General features: G+C 40.0%; 1 protein-coding gene across 5 annotated transcripts in view; it reads right to left on the reverse strand.

Moving 5' to 3' along the window:
- The window catches only part of LOC126920300 (matrix metalloproteinase-2), a 98,653-nt gene that overhangs the window by 33,915 nt on the left and 40,747 nt on the right, over positions 1 to 23,991 (reverse strand). Inside the window, exon 1 of one of the 5 annotated variants that reach the window (XM_050730433.1) lies at positions 15,913 to 16,022. The exons of the other annotated variants lie outside the window; for them this stretch is intronic. Coding sequence (XP_050586390.1) covers positions 15,913 to 16,016 — 104 coding nt within the window. The 5' untranslated portion in view covers positions 16,017 to 16,022. Of the gene's footprint in view, positions 1 to 15,912; positions 16,023 to 23,991 lie in introns of those variants that run through there. 5 annotated transcript variants of the gene reach the window in all.

Genomic DNA, 23,991 nt, shown 5'->3' on the forward strand with positions numbered 1-23,991 from the left:
CATCCTTTACATTGCGGCTCCTTCAAGGCGGTCGGTTAAGGTAGCACAGAAATTCATTCTCGGCGAATGCATTCGCGTTAACGCGACTCGTAAGCGTATGCTAACAATTTATTCGATTATTCTTCTTATTATCCGTATGCCATAAGCGTCTATTAAATTTATTTTAAAAATCCCGTTTAAATTCGCGAAAGTGTAGATTTCCAATAATTAACGAGGTAAGTCATGGAAGACCGGACCGACTTTTTCATTATTTTTCTTGTTACATGTACGTCATAAAAAAAGTGATTAAAAAAGTTTCGTTAAAGTCCACGAAGAAGTAGCAGCTTTTTTTTACGAGTTCACAATTCAAAATTCTATCAAACGACGTAAATCTCCTAGTCAGATAGTCCTTATCTGACTTTAATTTAATAAATTGAAATGTAAACGTGATCTAACTTTGTTACAAAGTTTATTCAACGTTATCCGGAAATGTATAGAAAGGCGTTAAATCCGCTATGATTGGTAGCAGCGCGGGCGTCGCGTCGTGAGGTAATCGGCGAATCCTAATTAACGAGACGAAAGCCCCAAGGCACAAGCGACGAAAGCGGGAAATCACGACGCCGTTCGAATTTCCTGAGGCGTTCTAAAAGGCGTCGCGTCGCGTCGCAACGATGCTCCTATTTTATTCTTTTCACGGTTTGTCACGATTATTTATCGAATTTGCCGAACGATTCTGATTCGATTCCTTGACTGAAACTACTTTCGCCTGTCCGTCTGTCTGACTTATCGTTCGCCTGGAATAACGACGCTCTGAGCGTGTACTTCAGATAATTATCGCCGCAGGTAATTTTAGAATGAAAACACGAGCGTATGGTGTACGAGATACGTCTTTGAGTCAACCAGCGAGAGAACGTTCTTATAGAAGAAAGAAACGTCGATACGGAAGCAAAGAGGAAAAGTAACGAAAACGGGGCAAAAGTGTGAGCGACCATTCTGCAGTTCGGTCGTTTCAGTCGTTTTCAACATGCAGCGGGATTTTTCTCGGCTACTTTCGTACGCTAATGTCATCGTACGTATGTAAGTCAGGCTGCGAGAGTTTCGTCGAGAGCCAAGAGAAGATTTCCCTAGGAAATAAATGCCGCTCCGTAGCAACATTTTTATGTCGTTATGGACGCACTCGTTTACGACCATGGAAAACACGGAATGGCCATAGACACGAATATTTGGAAATTTCTCTCGGATAATAATATAAATTGCAGGAATTTCGTCGGAATTTCGAATTATAACTTGCTCGGTTCAAACGATTTTGGAACGAGACATTAATCGTATCTAACTCGCGTCGACAATTTGTAATATCGTTACTTGCGCTGGTTTTACTACCAGCTGCAATTGTCATAGACGTACTAAGCATAAATCGCTTACGATTACACCGAGCTACGTTTCACGACTCCGATACATCGAAAAAAAGAAAAATTATGAAAAGTTACGAACTATTTACAATTAAACGCGAAAGTATCTCGACGCTTACTATAGGAATCCTTTACAACTATGCAAAAGTTTCCGAAATTTTATCGACGTCGTGAGAGATACGACTACTACGATTGCATTGATAAAATTTAATGCAAATCCGCAAATGTACGTAATGTAAGATATTTATCGGAAATGTACATTTTATAGAACTCGCAGAGTATTCGATACAGCTAGGAATAGTCTTAAACGTACCTGTAATTGGTACCGAAATGAACCAATATGTGTTATTGGATCGCTATTGTAATATCGTCTTTTCCGGCTATTAAACCGCATTAATCGCTGTATCGTACACCGCAACAGTTCGCGTTTCTACGAATCATTATGGAGCACTGTTAAGCGCTTATGCTACTAATTACATGTTTATTCCAGGCTATTGGTTACTTTACGAAGGTAGCGTGTACAAGTATGGAAGTTTTATATCAAATATTCTAAATAAAAAATAAATAGCGATAACAAATTATCTTGGTTTTGAAAGCAATTCTTCGTTAGTTATCTTAAGTACTGTGCAAACTTTAAATCTGTCGAGAATAGAAACGCAGGAAACGTAAATGCCGTGCCTCGAACAAATTTCCGCAGCGTGAAACACGCGACACTGTACGACCGAGAATACATCGATCACCGACGCTGTCCACGATTAATTTAAATTACCACCAGGCTAGTAAGATTATAAATTCGCTGTACAGCATTTAACCACGCAGTCATTATCCTCTGCTGCATCCAATTTCTCTTGTAATCACGTCAATATAGAGGTATACGGGGAATCTAATTCTGGCTTGATAACGTATCAGGGCATAGACTAGGCAATCGAATGGCTCGGTCAAGTCGATATACGATCACCAAATTGAAGGTAGAATTTTCTCGTTTGGACACGTATCGTCGAATAGTTTGTTAAAATGACAAATTCTTTCGCCCGAGGAGCAACTGCGCCGTGTCGTAGAAAGTGGATCCCTTGCGCAAAAGTTGTAGAATAAAGTTTCTCACGCGAGACGTTATTTTTGAGAAAATTGAATTTTGAAAATTTTGATGTTACAGCTAGCTCCTTCGCTTGTAAGCACTTCACCGATAGAGTAAAATATCGTCTCGAGTGTTTTTTAAATAACATTATGTATTTGTTTCGCATTTTATTCTTAAAGCAACGCCAGGATCACGTTCGACGCATCATTCTCCAAGGCGATACGTCGTACGAGAAGTTTAGCCGAACTGCAAATTGAAAATTCGAGCTTCGTTCTGGAAGACTTTCAAATATCGACAGCTGAGTTGTTTGGCATTGGAAGAGACACGCTTGGCAGCAAGGGACATCGCAGAGAGGTTCAGAGTACGTAACGCGTTCAACCAGTTTGGAACAGGTCCACAACTTTGAATCTCTTCAAACCGATCCAGCCAGCTAGTGGCTGAACTAAGCGAAAAGATTCCAGCTAACTACACCCTCGACTCGTCTTTGCTACTCTTTCAACACGCGGTTGCGTGCCAATACCGAAATTCTTCAATTTATATCTCGCTGGTTCTGCGAATGAGTCGGCAAGCCGGAAATGATCTCCGTACGTGATGATCCATGTATATATTTACGGACGACAAAATGCTCGATGCTAGTTTTCAAAGTAAAAGTGTTGGGTTATTAGCTGAACGACTCGTGTCAAGGGATCAAGCGATCGAAATAAATGTCAATTACGTTACGTAACACTACACGATGAAACAATTTTAGAAGCTTGGTAAATTGTTGCAACGTTGTACGATAAAGGGAAGAAGGTCGAATCGGAATAGTACTATGTCGGAGAACAAATCTCTTATAAGCCACACACACATAATCACAGTATATTCGATTCTAGGAAAAATAAGAAAAATATAAAAACTTCGCTATTAACCTGTGAAAATAAGTTTGGGTAAAGCGATTGAAAATTAACGAAAAATAGAATCGATTAATTTGATTTCCGAGAGGACTCGTATCGGTGCGAGCGGTCGTCGAAAAACGATCGTCCACGAGTACTTTACATGGTATCGATTAGTCGTTAAAACGAGGTTCGATCGGCATCGTAAGTCATTGTTAGGCGTCATGAAACAGTGTCGTCAATTGACTGGATCGATCGGCCTCGAACTTTCGTAGCAGCCGACGTTCAGACGCCAATCGGCTCGGCTGCAATTGCCAATTTACTCGAGCATGTGATTTCTAATTTATTTCCTTACTCGATCCCTCGGCTCACGTTGTATCGTTACAACGGTATTACAGGTTACGTACCCTGAGCGCTCTCCTTCTTAATTTTAAGATGGACTGCGATATCTCGTTACTCTTTCACAGTCTTCTCATAAATATTTAAGCGAGTGAAAGGTTTTGGAAGACATTTATATATATTAATAATAAATTTAGTCGGTTATCGACTTATTGTTACCAAGTTTTAAAGAGTTTAAAGCAAATTGAAAACGGCGAATCATTTGAACGATAGACATCGAATTAGATAGATCAACCGATGATCAACGATCTGGAACCTTTGCGATTCTCGCGAATCTCTGGTTTATTAGCCGGTTGCTCCTCAAAGACAGATGGTCCCATTGCCAAGATATATCTTTACGCTGATCGGCTGCACAAACAACGAAGCCAATATCATCTCATTGAATCCTATTGCGAGCATTATGGATAGCTTCTTCTTCTATACAGTCAAATTGGTTTCAACGATGGCCAATCGGTGGCAAGTGCACACACCGAGAAGAATAAGAACTTAATTGCTCCGTATCCAAGGCTAAAATATCTCCCTATTTTATAGTCGGCTGAATAAATTAGGTCACGACCCCGTTTAAAGCAAACTTCTGCCTGCAATAAGAAGTCACATAGTCCACAGAATCATCCTAGTTGCTTTTCATGACTTTTGCATCTAGCGCGCCTCTCTCCGCCATTTTTTTCACGCTCTTCCTACGCTTTTATTATACGCTACCGTTCAGAAACTACAGTTTCAAAAACTATTCTAGTTAATAACGCAGGACGGATCGTAGAAATAAGAGAATCGAGACCGTTCGCAAATAATAAGAAATTACTTTTGCGGATAAACGTATTAAATTTGATATACGTATTAAAAGTCGCTTTTGATCGATAGGACTGCAGAATTACACGACAACGTGGATGAAATTGCCTAAAAAATTCGGAGAATTCTATTTGGTAACGAAACTGACATCCGAAAACGAGCAAACTTTTTAATCGACAAAGTGACGACGCTCGGACAGCTCGCGTTTTAGGTCGAATGCATGCGAAACGATTCGAAAACGATCTAAGCGTCGATTTCGTCTCTTGCGTTCTCCTTTCGTGGATATACGGTCGATATAACGGTCGCGTTCGCTCACTCAAAAAGGTTGTGATGACCACTAGGGCCTGGTGTACAGGCAAGCATCACACCCAGGTTGAGTGAGTCCACGTGGCCGTCATTTTCCAAATGCTTCGCCGATGTCTGATTCTGCAATTGCTCCGTCTCCTCTATGCTTTATGTTCTTGTAGATGTTTATGCGAAGTGGACGTAGGTACGCGAGGTTTAATGACGAGATTGCTCGTTGTTGTAATTCGAATTTGCCTTCCTACGACGGTTGCTGATAGCGGTGATATTGTTTTTACATTACTTGTAGCCTAGCGGTCTTGATACTTCGAGGCAACAACTACATGATTAGCTTCGTCCTATGACTCATGTACCGCTACATTCTTTTCACTTTCAACCATATTCGAAGGTGGAATTCCTCCACGCGACGTAGATACAAAAGTACAATTCGATGGTATCGTTAGTTTCGTAGACGAACGATGCTCTTCGAGCGTCTATAGGCGCGTCTCAACTCTCAAACGTTTTCTCCGATACTTTCGCGAGAAACGGTCATGCACAAGTTCCAGCGACGATGCAACGAATGGTTTCACGCGTACATCATACAACGGCTGCAAAAACGGACCACCTACGTCTGGAAAGGATTTACACCGCGAATCAAACGGTGCGTTCTAACGGCCATAGAGCGATTTGCTTAGCTGAAGTTTATCGCGCGAACAACCGAACGAACAGGCATTCGGCTGTAATTTCCGGTACGGGAAACGCAAGTGAATTTCATCGAGTGTCGGGCGAAGGAAAGGGGACAACCAAGGCACGGAGCAAGGTTGGAGCTAAGGAGATTAACGGAGCGAGGCTCCCGAGGGAACCGCGTAATCGAACGCCGCCAGAAGATCAAGAAACGAAACGAACGTGCGGAGACAATGATATCGGAGCGCTTGGATTATAAGAACAAGCAAATGAGATTTCAGCGACCGTCGACCGAGAGAAATCGATTGGCTATCGTCACGGATAGCTATACGAGCTATCGAAGAATATCCGATCGAGGAAATTAATTGAGACGGGCTTAAAGTTTGGTTCTTATCTTCTTTTCGAACGACAGTCCGTGTATTTCAACGGACGTTTCTATCGATGAGGTAAATTGAAATCTTTTCCAAGCGTTCAATGCATTTCTTTTTACAGAGCAGCGAGAGGCCGCCTGGAAGTGTCACGAGGTGTTATAATTCATGGAAAACGCGCGAGCCGATATACGGTAGCTCGCATCGACCGTCGCCGCGAATCTTTGTAACGAAAATCACCACGTTCGATCTCTGTTTTCGCTCGCTTGCACGTGAAATTCTGCTTTACCCTGCGAACGCATTATTCTATCTCGATGCATAGTTTCGTTGTATCTTTAAAACGTGCGAGGCAACCATAAGACGAATAAAGTAACAAAGTATTCGGTCGTCTGGAAAAACCGAGGCAAGTGTCCGATACGAGGAAGACAAACGCGCGAAAAAGGAGGAAAGGGATCGATTTTGCGGTGACGATATTAAACGGACAGGAAGCGGACAAACAGGGTCGAGGGTCAAAAAGCTGAGGAAAACACGGGCAGCTAAAAAGAGGACAAGAGCGACGAAAGAAAAGGGTCAACATGTATTTGTCCACGCTTTGCCTGAAGATAACAAGACCGAGCATAATAGAAGCCGCGAAAGAACGTTTCGTTGGAAATGCCTCTTTAAAAGGCACGGTTAAAATGAATTAGAGGAGATCGGCCAAGTCGTTCCTCCTCCAAACTTACAAAGGAATATTTAATCGTGGCTGAATCTCTCTTTTACCTTTAGCACCATAACGACCATCGTTTTATGGATTTTTACGATTCAACCTTTTGAAACGCGTTCGTAATTCGCGTTGCGTTTATCTGCGGATAACTTTGTCGCGAGATAACGCACGATTCACGTAATAAATTTTGGAAAATTAAGACACACAGTCGGAACGAATAAAACGGTAGAGGCACATTTCGAAATCTCCTAGGAAGATCTTTGAGATGCGGAGTTGACGACCACCGATTAAATTAAAGAAGCATAGCAAGTAAAAAATGCAAACGTCCGTTCGTATCGATTGGACGCTTTCTTCCAATTAACTAGACGATACGGCAGACCGAGTCCGGTGGGTTTCCAGCGCGGTCGTTACAAAAGCCCCGTAAGTCTGTCTCCTCGACGACTAGGTGTCGACTTTCATCGGCGAGAGGGTGTTCCCTCGTCCAGCACGATTTCAACACCGTCTACTCAGGGCCCGACTGAAAGGGTACTCCCGGTGTCTCCCTTCGAGCACCGAAAGTGCTCCTCGTTGATCACGAAATGCAACACCGTCGTTGCACTCGGCGACGTGAAAAAAAAAAAAAAGGAAAAAAAGGAGGGAAGGGCAAGGAAAAAAGACTCCTGTAGAACCCTTAGAAATGTCAGTCGGGTGATACCTGCGCCAGGCTGGCTCATTTCGCAGCAACAAAGCTGCTCCTAGTTCTGTTAGGAAGCGTGCGTGAATTTTAATTAATATCATCCTTCCCCACATCCCTTTCACGCTTATTTAAATCGATCTTTTAACCTTTGACTCTCGCAGCCTCACTTCCGTTAACCTCAAAGGACGATGAATCGCGCCAACGATCTCAAACAGTCGAATCTGTCTCACTGGCTTTCAGAGTGCCGCGTATCAAACGTCTCTTCTTCCAAGTTACAGTTTGGAAAATCGAAATTCGAGAAAATATGGAATTCGGGAATTAGTATCGGTTTAATTCTTAGCCGAGTGCGTCTCTACGATTTCCATTTATTTTCTTCCCCGTTGAATCATCGCCTGGTCCTGATCGTATTAGAACCGGAATACTTTGTACTTGAATCTTAATCGTCGTAACGTTTGTTTTCCACGGTGGGGTATAAACGTCTAGGATGGATAGAAGAGCGCGTTTTTACGCGATCAGCATCCGAGACTTCCGGTAAAGAAAAAATTCGTCAGTCCCGCGATATCGGCTTGCATTGGCATAGAAGAGTTTAATGATCGCCACGGCAGCAGCCGTAATTAACGTAATACTCGTTAAAGAGAGTCCCGCCTCGGTCTTGGAAGACTTAAGGGTGATTGCCCTCACACGCGACCGCCCTTTCAAGAGCTTGAAAAAATATCTAGACGCGACTAACGATCAAAAGAGAGACCAAGAATTACGCGACGACGAGAAATCGGGGAAAACTCCGTCTTCTTCTCTTTTTCTTCTTCTTCTAACGATGGCAGAACCAACGTATTTATGTCCGTGCCAAATTAGAATTTTCATTACGGGAATACATAGCGTAGGAATATTTCGATCTTCCGAGACGGATAACGCGATATTCGCACGAACGTCGAAAACGTTCTCCACGTATCGATGATATAACGGAACGATTCGCTGGCGAATCGAACGAGATCTCTTTTCCCTCGGAAATTCCAGAGTTAAAGGTAATGAAGCGAAAAGCAGAAAAGCAAAGAGATCGGTGCTGCGTCTAACGAGTGGAATCTATTTAAATTGGTCCGACAGGGGTTTGAAGAACGTGCGAGCGTGGAAGCTAATCGAGTCAGACGTGAGAAAACGGGAGAGGTACGCGAGTCTAATGGACGCACAGGACTGAAAGCTTGGTGCGAAGTGGCACATGAGAAGCGTCTAAATTGATGGTCACACAGGCGTATGGATGTCGCGAGGAGACATTGCGTTAAAGCAGATTTACCTGGCTGGAAAGAGCAACCTCGGAACAGGCTGGCCGCAGCGTAGCCCGTCGAAGGCACGCAATAACGAACGACTAAATTAAATTGAAAGCCCTCGCCGGCAGACGACCCTTCACAGCTTCGCGGCTAACGTAGGCTTTCAACTAATTAGGTCGTCTACCCGCAAGAAGATACTCCTTGTCATCCGACACATGTGCGCTTCTCGCTTCGTTCTCTCGCCAACCTGAACAACTCTGTGCGAAGAAAGTTTTCCTTCGCGCGGCTCCATTACTTCACCCACCTTTTTCATCCGCCAAACAATTGCTACAACAGTTTTGCAACGAATTACACGACAAACCGGCAGACTCGCTCGATTTCAACGGTTCCAACAAGCAAAGTTAACCGCCTTCCAAATAATTAGCCAATTTTCCTGCCACGTATTCCGACGGATATTCCACGAAGAATCCGACGATCTTCGGGTCGTCTGCATATACGGGCCAGTATTATTTCAGGGTAAAGTAAGTTTAGATGTTTTTTAATCGCGTATTTTCAATGGTTTACAAGTAACGAACATTTGGAATACGCGAAAGTTGCGTGGAAAGTACGCGACTAAATAGCACATAATAGCCTTAATAAAACAATTAACAAGCTTCGAAGCGGCACTCGACAAGCGGGAAAATTAAGCTTAACAGAATTACCGCGGCCATGTTCGAATTGGCTGAAAAAGCGGCACCAAGTTTCCACGAGAATTCAGGAGAAAAGCGCAGGGTTTTAAGCTCTTGTTGAAAGAGACAATTTTCGCGTCAAAATTCGCGCTGTTTTAACATCGTTATGAGAATTAAAAGATGTAATTACGAACCGAATTACCGAGTAATAGCTGATATTAAATCGAACATTTCAGACTATTTGATACAAGCTAGTTTAGCGTGTCACCGTGCCACGTTATCACGTTTAAATCGCAATTGGATATTTCATCGATTTCGAAGCATCTCGGCTCATCGACCAAAGATAATCTTTCTTCGATGCTTTCCAAGCAATACGATATTAAAACGAAAAAAGTGTTTTACAAATGAAATTCCATGCTATTGGCACATTCTCTGGACGTATTCGTGTAAGTACGAAAGAACTACGATGAATCGTAAATAGATTTAAACGTTGGAGACGTTATTTCAACGAACGACAATTCCGAGTAAGAAAGAGATGGAAACGAATCTTATTTCATTCGATAAACGATATCCGATATCGAGTGGAAAAGGTGAGAGAGGATAGAGAAACCTCTTCTGTTTGTTAATCTCTTCTTTCCACACCAGCGCAATGCACTCGTAATTATTCCCCTCTTCCTCCGTTTCAACTGTGTAGCAGAAAAGAGCTTCTGAAAGACGCGAAGCTATTTTGCTTGTTCGTAATACGTCCTTTGTGGGAAGAAATGGCAGGGGAAGACGCGCAGCAGCCTTCGCAAGATTTACACCGGCTATAAAAAGTATTTATGGTTGTACAATGTCCAATTTCCTAGAAAACTGCTCGTATTTTGATCTACCGATTGTCATATAAAAAGAAAAGAAAAGAAAAAGGGAAGAATTCTTAATATCATCGAACGATTGTCGTTTCAGCAAATATACTCGTAGATGCGATTCGATTTTGACTACTAATTTTCAAGTTTTTAATCGCCTATGAAAAACGAGAACACGGTAATCTCTATAACTTTGCAAACGATAAAGAAAAAAGCGCTTGGCGTGGAATTCTCGTTTATTTTAAAGAGGCAACTTAAGCGAAATTTGCGTTATTTCACTTTGGAGGAACGCCGATGGAAATCCACGGCGGATGAACGCTGTTTTCATCCTCGTCCCATCTACGTACGATACAAGGATGAGACCAGCGTTCATCCACCGTGTTCCTCCAAAGCGAAGCCGTGTAAATTCGGCTTTAGCTCTACAAGCGCGAAGGTCTAATTATTACAAAAACTTGGAAAAGGGAGACGAAATATCTAAAATACAATAATAAAGAAAATGTCGAACATCTGTATCCAACGAGGAACGACGATAATCTAAATTAGTAAATGGTTGAAATTATTTACACGAAGCGATTAGAAACTTCAACGAAGATGTTGGAAAGGTTCCACGTTAACTTCGCTTCTCGATCGGCACGTGCTAATCATTACTTCCAATAAAATAAATATGATACTGTTAATTCTTGCGATACGTATATGTATATTGTATCGGAGTTTGTTTTCCAAGATTACTCGTTTCTCCGTCTTGAAAAGATTAATCGTACTATCATAGCAATTCGTCGATGAAAAAGTGAACCAAGATCGATCGAACCAAGTAATTGATGAAACGTCAAACGTAATGTATCGTCGAATAAAATTTCCACCTAACACTAACGCTTTGATTCGCGTTTCATTCCTTAGAGAACGGAAATCTATGGAATTCGTAATGCCGTGTGTTAAATTAAAGTTTATAACGTTACGTTACAACCTATTGTTATCGCGGATAAGTTATTCGAACGATAGGTTGTTAATTCGACGCGTTCGATGTATTTGAAACGTTTATCCGCGGGATATCGCATGAAAATTAAAGGAAAATGAGATCGCGCCAACGGTTCAACTTGCAAATACGAGTAAACAAATTTTTACGCTTAATCGAGTTTTCGGGCGCATATTCATCCACGTAATTGCGATCGTATAGATCAGTGGAGCGATCATTACATCGGCTAGTTGATCAATTGGTCGGCAATCGACGAAATAAAAGAACTCGATTAAAACGGAAACGTCAAGCCCATGACCAAAACGTTTAACCAGTTAAGGTAGCCAATTAATTTGTCGACTTACTTCGTTACTCGTTCGGTCAACTAATCGTACTACGTATCGACATAAATTTTATTTTGCGAAATTAATGCTTTTCTAGACCGATTATATACTGAAAATAAGTTGCCTCTTACGTTTCAACTTTTGAAACGAAATTTATATCGCGACGCGGAACGATTAAATTCAACGCGATAACGTTCGATTCGTGCGATCTTTTAAATAAAATGTGCTTATAGTATAAAGTTTATTTCGTAGTCTGTATTCACCGCAGCCGAATTAAATCGTGATTTCCATCGAGGCGGAAATCACGTCCAAGAAAGACTCGGCTTCGATTCTGGACAGTTTCCAACACCAAAAAATTTCAATATGAAATTTCAATCGCCGCTTCCTTCTTCCCAAACAAGAAAAAATGGAACGTTATCTCGTGAAAGCTCTCTACTACTTTAGAATAAATTTACAAGCACAGGCAAACACAAAAAGTATGAGATATTAAACTCGGTATTCCTATTAAATTGACAATAACCCGTCGATTCAAAACGCTCGCATTCGCATCTAGTTCGTTTTCCAGGAAACCAAAAATATCGATTTTGTTACGTTCTCAACGCCAACAAAATTTTCTTTCGTCCGCGACGATTCAGATACGGAAACGCATATTGTCGCACAAACGACCAAATTTGTTTAACCTTTCGAATACACCGATCGTCTACCGATAGCGAAATGCGCGTAATTTCGCTAAAAACCAGCTACGAAATCACATCGTAATTACCAATAGCGCAAAAGACCCGGCTGTATAAACGAAAACTAAGCAAATCCAAATAAGAATGCTTCGGTTCAGTTGGTTGATAAAACGTTATAAACGTTTTATTCGCATAAACGCTCCGTGTATACTCGAACGTACACACCGATCCGAAATTGAAACTCGTTTTCGTTCATTTGTCACGCAGATAGATCTTATCCATATTCTAGTACCTGTGTAACAGTACCAGACGAATTTGCAACTGGTTAATCCAAACGCCAAGCAAAAGATCTACTTTTTCCAATAGCCGGACGTAGGAGGTTCGACTTTACTTTGGTCTCGCAGCGAAACTTTTTCTGGATTAGTTCGTATAAATTCAGTAACTGTTCGACAACCTTCAAGACTCATCAGCGTGTCTTCGATTCTCGTTCGTCGACCTGTTACAGGATTATCGAGCGACGTTCGAACTTTGTCCTCTTCGCCGATAGATTACGAATTTTAATGGAATTCCTTCTTAACATTGATCCCCGTGCCTTGTTGCAAAAGAGTCACGCTGTTACCGCTACCTCCGATTGTTCGTCTGACTTTAAAATTTACATAAATCTACCAAGGCATTTGTAATTATGAAACACACGACGGACCATGATCCGCGTCTTACAATGCATAAATTTGCACAAACTACCGCGAAATTCTACCACGTTCCGACAATTCTTTCATTTACAAATTCCTTTAACATTTAATTTAATTTTAATTTTTAATTTGAAACTAATAATTCCTCCAGATATAGAAGGATGAAATTGCTTGACAGCCTTTGGTCAAGTGCATCGAATCACTTTGGAATTTGGTTTGACTGATATTAGGTCATCCCATAAGTTCGTGCCGACTTTTGTGTATACATTTCATGCGTCGATTTATAAACATACGGCGATAAGGGACCGATGCACTTGAAAGATGGGAAGAAGTTGTACAACGAGAGGGGGATTACATTTTTTCATGAAACTGAAACGCATGTAAACGATCTTCACATATATAACCGCTCGAAAAACGGAACGAACTTATGGGATGACCTAACACGTAGCAATATTTTTTTCTTTTTTTTGGAAGTAGTTTACAATCGATTCTCATTGAGAATTATAAGTAAATTATTCTGGCGTGGCAATTTTAATTTATTATTTTTTTTTAGTATTTTTTTTTTTTTGTTTTTTTTTTTTATTTTTTAATTTTTTTTTTTTTTTTATTTTTTTTTTTTATATTTTTTTTTCTTTTTTTTATTTTTTTTTTTTTTTTTTTTTTTTTTTTTTTCTTCTTTAACTGTAGGTATCTTAAGGTCGCGATGTACTGTTTCGTTGATAACATACCAAGATGCATCTATTAAGGATCTTGAAGTTTTTGATTGGGATCGTTGATTGGGATCGTAGAATTTCTATGTTGGAATTACTGGCTGTTCCCCATAATTGAATCCCATAGATCCAATCAGGTATATGTAGCAACATGTACGATGTTTCAAGGAAAATATGCACGACTTTTACTCTGAAACGGTGTTTCGTATCCTTCAGCCTAATAATAAAACTTCGTGCAAGACTAAAAGGTAAAATTACGTTCGATGAAAGACACAAAAGTTGTCGGAAAAGTCAACGACAATCAAAAGAGGGAGGCGGCAGTTTGTCGGCTGAAAAATCTCACGAACGTATGGATGCTTGAAAAGATACATTAGGAATTCAGGATATTTAGGTCAGTCACAAGCAATCGATCGCATTCGAATGGCTCATTATGGCTACGTTTCGCAATCATATTGCCGTGTGTAGCTTCATAAGAACGGCAAAATAACGCGTAGCATCCATCATCCTGTAAATAACTATGCATCTTTCCCCGCATCGTTTCTCCTTTCTAACTGTCGATTCAAAATCGATGGAATAAAGCCTGGTTACTGTATCATGCGTTCCAATCATTTTTTTCCTTTCTATTACCAACGCGTACGCCAGAGCGGAAAAGCTTTCCTCCCTAATGATCTTTTTCTCGCCTTTCGAGTCTCTCGATGTATTCGTCGGTTCGGTACATCCTCGATAATTTTTTATTTAAGAAGACGATCCTTTCCGATCCTTCAAACATTTAAATACAAATAAGCGATTAAAAATTATTGGAAACGCGCTTTAACATTAATACCATTTCATTTCCTCTTTAAGAGAACATTTTAATAACATTTTCGATTTATCTTCTATGTACTTTCGTTAAATATTCGCGACTATCGAAACGACGATCCTCTAAAGGAAAAAACGTACCGCTCGTAGTTTATAACGAATCAACGAAATTCTACGTATTTCCCTTTTATACAATGTTGAGAAATTAGTAAAATAATATCGCGTATGTGTACGTATCGGAAACTACGAAAAAAATCTTTTCCACGAAGAAACTATTTAATTTCTAATTACTCACCGACGGCGTTTTAATACTTGGGCATTCGGAGAACCGTTTTGTTAATGTTTGTTCAGCTTCTTCACTTACCTGAAAAAATATTTAATTTTCTATCAGTTCCGGTCATGGAAAATAAAATTCAAAGGGGGAGAAGCGTCGGAGAAACGCGCGACTTAAGCTTTTCCATTACCGAACAGGATGGAAAACAGAATTTTATTTTCTCTTTCATCGCGCGTCACGGCATTCCGCCGTTCAGATTTCTGCTTTGAAAAACTGCTATTTTTTACTAAGACAATTCCTAACGTTCTCTTGATGAAACAACGGTATATAACGGCGAGCGTTTCCTCGGTGCCGGCAGAAACGAACACTTGGAAAAATACGATTTTCCAAACGGCAGAGCGCTACTCCACGCTTTTTATCCCGTGTGCTCCAAAGACGGTGCACATCCACGTAGCTCCACCACACACGTACCTATATCTATCTACACGTCGATATGGCCAATATGTACATATAATACATCGTTTCGGAAATCGAAATGATCAATTCCAGACGATCGCACAGGCGTGATCGTTCAAATAATCACGCGTTGCTGGTAGCGATATAAATTATTACATCGCGGATATTCATGCATTTAAAGCAAATAAAAATATGCATATACAATATTTACAATATGAAAATCTGAAAAAAAAATACCAATATATGGAAGGAATATGCGAAACGTGCAATAATATTGGAAATACATTATATCGATATAAACAAAGATGATTTTTCGTAACAATGGAATAACCGGTAAAACTTTTCGCGTTCTACCTCTTGTTTTCATTTGTTGTTTAACGCGATCTATTCGTTACGAAGATACTTTTCTTTTCAGTGGAGATTTCATTGTATCGCGATGCCACGAAAACAGAAAGCGATGAATATTAAAAGGAGGACGAATCGTATCTATAATTTTTATTAATTACTACATCCCAGCAGGAAATAAATTGTTATCGCTCGTAAAACAACGACAAATTATTTAATCTAGATAGGAGCTATCTCGTGTAATAACGAGGGCAAACACACATGTAGATATCTATCTTGGCAGGATACCGCGTACGATGTCGAAAGAGAGAGAACTTGCCATGGCCGATTAAATTCGTAAACTACCATTCGCTGTACTCGATACGTTTCTTGTCTATTGACTTTTCAAAATATCCGAAAAATACACGGGCCATTACGCGTATCACGGTACAAACTAAACTCATATTGTTTCAAATTATAAAATTGGAAATTGGAAATTCGTGAAATACGATATTGCTAGTTTTATCTCACTATTCGTTGTTACACGGCTAACTTTTATCCAACTAAAATTCAGATTAATAACTCGGCAAAGTATTTAGATGCAATTCACGTTCGTCGTTCGGCTATAGCCTATGTTAGTAGCAAGATTCGACGTTATAAGCCAGAGGCGTGAAATTTATGACCTTTGTACAACACGGAGATAACACGTTTGCCAGGGAAGAGGATGTCTAAGCAAAATCAGGATAACAAATAGTGTCATAGCCGTTTCTTCGACGTACTTGTACATTCGATCGGACAAGTGCGACGTCGTAACGAGACTGCGATCCAAACGACTTGGTCGTTGTTCTCGTTCACGAGAAAATTAAGACAGGATCGGTGGAGAAAGAGCAGTATAAAACCAATGGAAAGTTTATACGTGGGAATATTGCGCGTATACGTGTCAGTTAGAGGGTATAAAAGCAAAAAGGATGAGTAACACTCTCGATGGAACATTTTTATTCGGCCCTGGAGAAAAGCCAGGAAAAAAAAGGTCTTCCGGGGAAACGGATAAAACTACAGATAGTGGTTTCACGTGAAATCCAACTGAAACGAATTGTTCGAGGTAGCAAGTGACCAGACAGTTTCCGATCTTTTCAAATTCCGTCTATTTTGTATCTTGGTAACAATTTTTCCGAGCTAAGCGTTAACATGGAAGAACGAATTGCAAGATTTTCTAACCGTTACGATACGTTTGAAAATATTCGACTAACGGCAAAGTTGCATTAAAAAAGTTATTCCTATTGCGACATCGAAATCGAGGGAATCTGGAACGATGGAAAAATGAAAGGGAGTGTCTTCTCTATCGTTCCTTCAACCCCTTTTAAAAACTCGAAAAGAGAAAGCAATTTCGCTGAAGTGGATCGTCGATCGTAGAAAAGAGGTGGACGTCGTCCGACGTATTTCGTTTTCCATAATCCATCGATCTATTCGTTGCGTCATCGACAAATTTGAAACTACTCGATATTCGGAAAATCTTTCCATGTTTTATCAAGTACGCCCACTAACTTCCCGACCGCTAACTTGCTACATAATTTTCCGGTATTTCTCGGAAACTTTCCTACTCTACGAGTTTTCGCGGAATACAATTTACAATAATGCAATTGCAACGTAGAAAACGTTTATGCTCTTCTTAACATCGTCGTTAATCTCAATAATCGTTATCTACATCGTTACGAAGCAAGTAAAATTTACAAGGATATCTGAAAACTTTATTATTACGATCTAACGGACGAATGATGAACTACGAATGCGAATGACGTAGTCATTTGTAAGTAAGTTGGAAATAGAATAATTTATCCCAACTGTTTTCCAGTTGTAATTGCGAATTTATAGTGCTCTAGACAGTGTCCTATCATCTACTAAAGGTAAGGTGGCCAAGTTAAATAATTCCAAGTTAACATTTGAAAATCAAATAGGACATTTTATTCTGTTACGCATGGTCGTTATGTCTACGTTTCATTTATTTAAATCTGAACGATAAATTTATATTTCAATTGTAATGTATTTATATTTATAATTAATTAACGCTCGTGTTCAAATTATTCATGTCTAAGTTTCTGCGTTTGTGTTTCTCTAATTTACGTTTAAGCCGTACACGTCGAAAAAGCTCATTATTATTTAAATACGACTTCGACCGTATCCTACGAGAAAGCGTTCCGTCTCGTCGTCAGTTTCTTTATAAGATTAAAACCTCTTATCCGAAACGTTTAATTAATCGCCAACAATTGCTGATAATACGTTCGCTGCGTGTACGCGGAATTGAAAAAATTACGTAGGTAATAAGAAAATAACGACCAAAACTTTAAAGTCAATAACAAAGAAAGAAAAAAAAAATAAAAGCGGCATCGAGAAAATAATAACTAAAATCCCATTTTTCTCAAATGTAACGTTAGTTAAGGCGATCGACTAAGGGGGCAGTATAATCTATCGCGTTGATCAGAACGGAATTACAACAGTTTGTCATATTTTTTTCGAAAACGTTATTCCAAAGATAGACGATTATCTTAGGCAAATTTTCGCTAGCTGTTCTAACAATACGATGTACGTAATTTTGGAATTGTTAAACCTACGACCTTAATAACACCGAGTTAAAGAATCGTGCGACGCGTTTAAAAACAGCGGTTAAATGGAAAATTCAAATGTAAAACTTGCCATGCTACGTTGAACGACTCGACGTTGAGTCATCGTGGATATTCGATTCACAGACTCGACGTTCCAGACAACTGCTGTTACCACGGAAGTAAAAAGACGGAAATCGCAGAGCGAATGCAAGCACAACATTCACGAAACAGGACGCGGCGGAATACTGAGGCAAAGCCAGATCGTTTCTACGCTGACTCTGTATACTTCCGCCGGTGGTAGGGGAAAGCTGTGCGCATGCGCGTCCTTATTCGCAGTCCAATGATTACAAGACTCAGGATTTTGAAAAAGCATCCCTCGGGATTCTTATTATCCGTTCAATCTGCCTTTATCACTTAACTTCCTTCCAATTACATTTTTCTCATTTAATTTCCAATTTACTAAATATATATATATATCTATATTTTAGAGTCATATATATATATATATATACATTCGAGATAATTTTTATTCTTTGTGCGAACCACACAAAGAACAATATATTTACTAATAACTATTTTTATCTTATTTGAAACGATTAAAGGGCGTTACTGGCGTACCATAGACCGTGTCAAACGACTTTCAGTAGGAATATAACTACTTTTTTAACACGTTAATAAGGACAACGCGTCGTCCTACTTTAGAACTCAAATTTTCTCAAATTCCGTGTACACTTTACGATTCGATACTTTGGTCGTTTATTTTTATTTTTGTTCCGCTTTATTGATATCGGTAACAGTCTCGGGACGTCTTCTTCTTGAAAATTTACCTCCGGTATTTTCACTTCGACATTTAAACACGTAATAATACTCGGCGCAAACATCCGTATTTGTATATGAGATATAAAGCTGCGAGTAAACTTTGTGCAACGACATTTATCGAATCGTAACGAAAAAATAAATTATGATTTTCGTACGATCGGAACGACCCATCGATCGATCGTTAATGCCCGTGACAGATTAGAAATTCTGAACGCTAGTTGTTTAGGATTTTGGAAATTTAATTGGCGAGTTGGCGCGTCTCTTCGGGCGCGACAAATTAAATCGAGAAAATCGCTGTAGGGGAGCAGAAAAAGTTGAAGGGAAGGGGGAAGAAAAGGGAAAGAAAAGGGGAAGAGGAAGAAGTCGACGCTATGCTTCTCTTTGTAGACGTGCGTAAGGTCGGGTGCAATAGCGCATTTAGCCCGTTTTTTGGCACAAAGAACCGCAAGCCAGCAGCAGGGGCGAATAAGAGAGCCTATTGTTTCCTGTTCGATGGTACACGCCGGCCACTCCAGACACCCGGTATATTTGAGCGGGCGTCCTACGAGGGGCGTCTCTCCGACTATCGCCAATAATTGTTCCTTATCAAAAGGGAACGAAACGGGCGTCGACCATATGCGAGTCACCACACGCAGAAATTAAAAGTTACCGCGATTGTCAGCCGTCCTATACCTTACCGATATTCATCGGTCTCGTTCCACTAATTTTCCAACTGATACTGGGACGTGCTTCGCCGATTCACGCGCATATTTCCACCTAGCCACGTCATCTCAATTTTCACGGTACTCTTCTTAACTACCTGTACCTCGACTTCGCCTATCGTCCAAATAAAAAAACAACCTTTACGCAGGGCCTAGTTAAATCTCTACGTCTAAAGTTTAATAACGAAGATCAGATACATTACTAGAAAAGCGTAAGCGTGAAGGCCGAAAATCGAGAAACCGCGGAACTCGGAGAAGGCTGATATAATTTAGAGAAGTTTAAGTTAATTCTATAACTTGAAAAGCTGAGAGAATTCTCGCCATTCAACAAGTTTAACAAGGTCTCGATTAAAGAACGTTTCTGATCTGAAACGATCTACTAACAACTTCTGAAAGCAACTTCTCACGAGTACAAACTGCGAACTAAGGATACTTAGGAAAGATAAGCCTTACCGCTTTCCTTTAGTTCTGCCATTTATCAGCAGAGAAAGCTCCGAAATTTTTCATATTCGCTCTCATAATACGCTGCAACGATACTCAATTTCTTGTCTTACGTCTCGCGTTAGTGCCTCGAGTCAATCTTCCAGATACGCTATTTATTAAGTTATAAATTCGGTCAAAGCAGCGACACGAACGAACGCGCACGAATACGGTAACTGAACGTTCAAATTTGTCACAGAGAACTTCCTCTTTAATTTTTGAAGTTTTACGTTGCTTGGTTCGTGTCGATTTGCTGGTACGTTAAACGAACGTACTCGCCATATCCCAACGCTACCGTTCTACGTTCGTCCAAATAAATCCAAATGTTGCTTATTAATAGCTAAACGAGGGAACGATTAATTTGGCCAAATCCCGCGCGAATACCAGAAGCGACAGACTTTGTTCCAAAGGATCGTATATAAGCGTTATTTCGTGCCTTCTATCGCTGTGATGGCGCGTTGCGTCGCGTCGTATCGGGTCGATTGACGCTCGCCAATCAACTTTGGAACTGCAAATTTACTACTACAATGCAGCCACTGCATTTTCTGCGCTTCATCGATCAGCGTAAAGCATCAAAAGGACTGCCGTATCGCGTGGCGAATTTATCTTTACGACACTTTACCTCTCTAGCGTTTGTAATTCGTAACGCACAAATTTATCCTTTCAAAAATTATTCGACACGTCACGCATCAGGGACGACCGAAGTACGTATAGGAGTTGGTATTATTTCTATTTTCTCTAGAAACAAACGCGTGTCTTTGTAATTTGGAATATTATCTTCTCAAATTATGTCGTATCGATGGCAATAAAAGTAAATAAAAATGGAGATTTCAAGACTTTCAGAATCGATGATAACGTGGAACTATCGTTTGCTGTGAAAAATAGCAGTGTCGAATAGAATAGTGAGAGGTTTCGGTAGACGATAGGCGCGCATCTAGCTGTAACGTAATAAAGAGGAAAAGGCAAATGCAACGAGAGTACACGTTGCAGCCAGTAGATCCGCGCAGCGACATACCGCGTTGCATTATGTTCGTGGTTCCTAGTTCGAGAACACTCGAGAAGAGACCAGGTGTAGGTTAAAGGCTCTGAAAGAGGCACTGTAGCCTCGTACAACGAGGCTTCTGTTGCAATTGCACCGCGGATGCGATGTAGGTCGGCCCTTTTGATAAAGGGCCGACAAGAAAAAGAGTAAGTGGTATAAAGTAAGATTAATTAAGGTGACGCTTGATTCACTGCGAATTCCTCCAAGAATTTTCCATTTCCTCCAGCTCAGGCTGATCTTGCGCAAAAATTTTATCTAGATTTTCGTGAAAACTTCCGCCAACAGTTAACAAATTACACGTTTCTTACGTTTTAACAACGTAATAAGCCTTTACTTGTACAGACCTTTGTTTTATTATCTAATAAAATCGAGAAACGACATAATCTGTTCGTTTTTATATTTTTTATCCTTGCCTTACGCATCTATCATTTATCATACAAAAATAACGAAGCAGTCGAAACGATCGATCATCTCTTATTTTTATTTGAAGGAAAATTTGTCGGAGAACCTGTTCTCGTCGCTGTCGCGTAAGTACCGTCTTCGAGACAAAGCGAATGTCTTAAGACACCTAAACGGAACCGTAAGTTGTCGCAGAAATCGTCTTTTCGTTTCCGTCGTAAGACAGAGGCAAGTCGACGGTGACGCGACGTAATGCCTTGCCAAGAGAGAGCCGATGGAATAATTCTCATCTTAATTGCTTTCGCTGCACGTACGAAGGTTTTGCGGATAAGCGACTCTAGTTTCGCCCGATACGAAACGAAAGAGCAAGAGCTTTTCAGTTTCTGACGAGTCACGAGACAAAGTTAATATATCATTCGGTAAGGAAGCGACATCCGAAAATGCCCACAAGCTACAACGGACGACAGAAGGTAGGAGGAGCGGAATTTATCGCATCCCGACGCGGTCGCGGCGTTCTCCTTGGAAAGCCAAATGATCTATATTCGTGCGTATCTTCCAACGACGCACTTGTACAACTTTTCACGGAAATTCACGTTCCTCTCGAGGAAACGACAAATTTTTTATCTAACTGAACTAAATCATCGCCGCAATGATAACCAGCTAACGGTCTCGATGTATCAAAATGTATTCGAGACTTTGGAAAATCGTGCATCCAGATCGACACGGAGGAAGAAGGTCTAACGACGATAATTCGATATTTTGGTCGATTCGATAATCTTAAAGGGCGTGTACAAGCAAGAAACGGTAAAAGCGGTCGAAGAAGGTAGAGAAAGAAAGAATCGACAGATCGAGAGCGAACACGACGAAATTCGTATTTTCGTTTCCATCAACTTGCCAGGTTAAATGAAAATAAATGGGCTTTGAATGGACAATCGCAGGGCTTAATATCGACTAGAACGAATAATTAAAATTGCAAGGAGTACAGCCAAAGCAGCTTATTACGGATTGCTCGTCGCTTAATTACGTCGGAATTAATATTCTTCTTTGATTACAGACACAAATCACAAACTATATCGTCGTCAGTTCTCACCCTTTAAATATGGAACACCATGTCGTCGTTACTATTCTCTCCAACTTTTTTCCATGTTATCATCCAATTTTTCTGTGTCGATTTCGGACGATCTTATTATTTCAAGATTTCTTTTACTACACGCCATTGTATGTAAAATATCGATCAGAAATTACGGCTTCACGCTATTCAATCGTATTAAATTGTTCGGAAAGTGTCTTTCCTTCGCGAACGTGCTTTTTACAACAGTGCTCCTTCGTACAAACGTGAAACCAAGTCTGTGAAACGTCGCGGTGTTTATCTCAATGGAACAAAATGGATCGTACGTAATACGAAAAAATAATATAAAACAAAAAACGTCGTGCGTCTATTATTTCCTCATACAACGAAAGAAACTTTTCGGACGACCTAATACGAAGCGAGAGCCGATTTTTCTAATGTAAATGTAATGTCTTCGTGTGTGACCGAAGAAATTCCATTTTGAAGTTAAACTCGCGATCGTCTCTTAAAACTTGAAATTGTATAAAGTCAACGTCGTTAATCTACTTGCGATTGATTTGTTTCGACTTTCTTGTACGATACCTCATTGTTGGTTGCACCCGATGGATATATACGCTCAACAGGTGCTTTTAAAACCACGTGAAAATTAAGACGATAAAATATGACGCATCAAATAGATTAGATTAGTATAAGATTTAATTTTCGATTAAAATGTTTTTTCCTTCTTCCTTTCTCGGTAATGTAAGCTTCTGTATATTTATACGACTTCTAACGAATTATTCTATGCTATGCGATTCATAACTTTAGATAAATTTACGATGTTTAATGGATAATGTTAAAAGAAAAGATGCTGATGGCTCTCCAATCTTCAACACCAAAGAGATACGCGATATATCCGAAAAACACATCCTACAAATAGTTTCTTCGATCTGATCTCTGCTACTAATGATCTTTTTAATTATATCTTTAACCGTAATCTTCCGTAATCAGGATAACATCAACAGGTACTTAACGTAAATTAAAAGAGAAGGGGATGAAAAATTCTACGCATTTTTACGTTTCTTGTAAAACAACCGAAGACACAACGTCGTAATAAGATATTTAAAAGAGTCGTAAATATTTGAATCATCGAGTTACAGCGTAAAATGTTATAAAAAGCTGTCGGTGCTGCTCAGTTTACGGTATATCTTCCGCTTTTCAAATGCGGTACATCCTTATTCCATTTGAAAGGTTGACACGCCTTTATAACGCATCGATAGCTTCCTGAAGTGATAAAATTGCATAAGTTTCAGGAGTATCCACGAAAGTTTGAACACGAACTAGATCCAAAAAGATTGTATCGTCTCGTAAATCCAAAGAAGTTTTAATGAGTGGCAAATCCGAAAGAGGCGTATAAGTTTTAAAAGACTATCACCTTTAACAAACTTTTGCTATATTTACTACAAGCTTGAACCTTTTAGGATATGTCGTATCATCGAAAAAAGCAACAAACGTGTTTGATATAGCTGTAGTGGTAGAGAAAGGGTTAATATTCGCACATTGCGCTATTTCGAATCGCAGATATTTCGTAGGTAAACTTATCGAAGCATCTTGGTGCGAATATTGTTCGGAATTTTGAGTGGCCGTCCGTTTATGGTCTATTCCCTTCTTTA

This window comes from Bombus affinis, chromosome 9 (assembly GCF_024516045.1).
Source record: "Bombus affinis isolate iyBomAffi1 chromosome 9, iyBomAffi1.2, whole genome shotgun sequence".
Classification (NCBI taxonomy): domain Eukaryota; kingdom Metazoa; phylum Arthropoda; class Insecta; order Hymenoptera; family Apidae; genus Bombus; species Bombus affinis.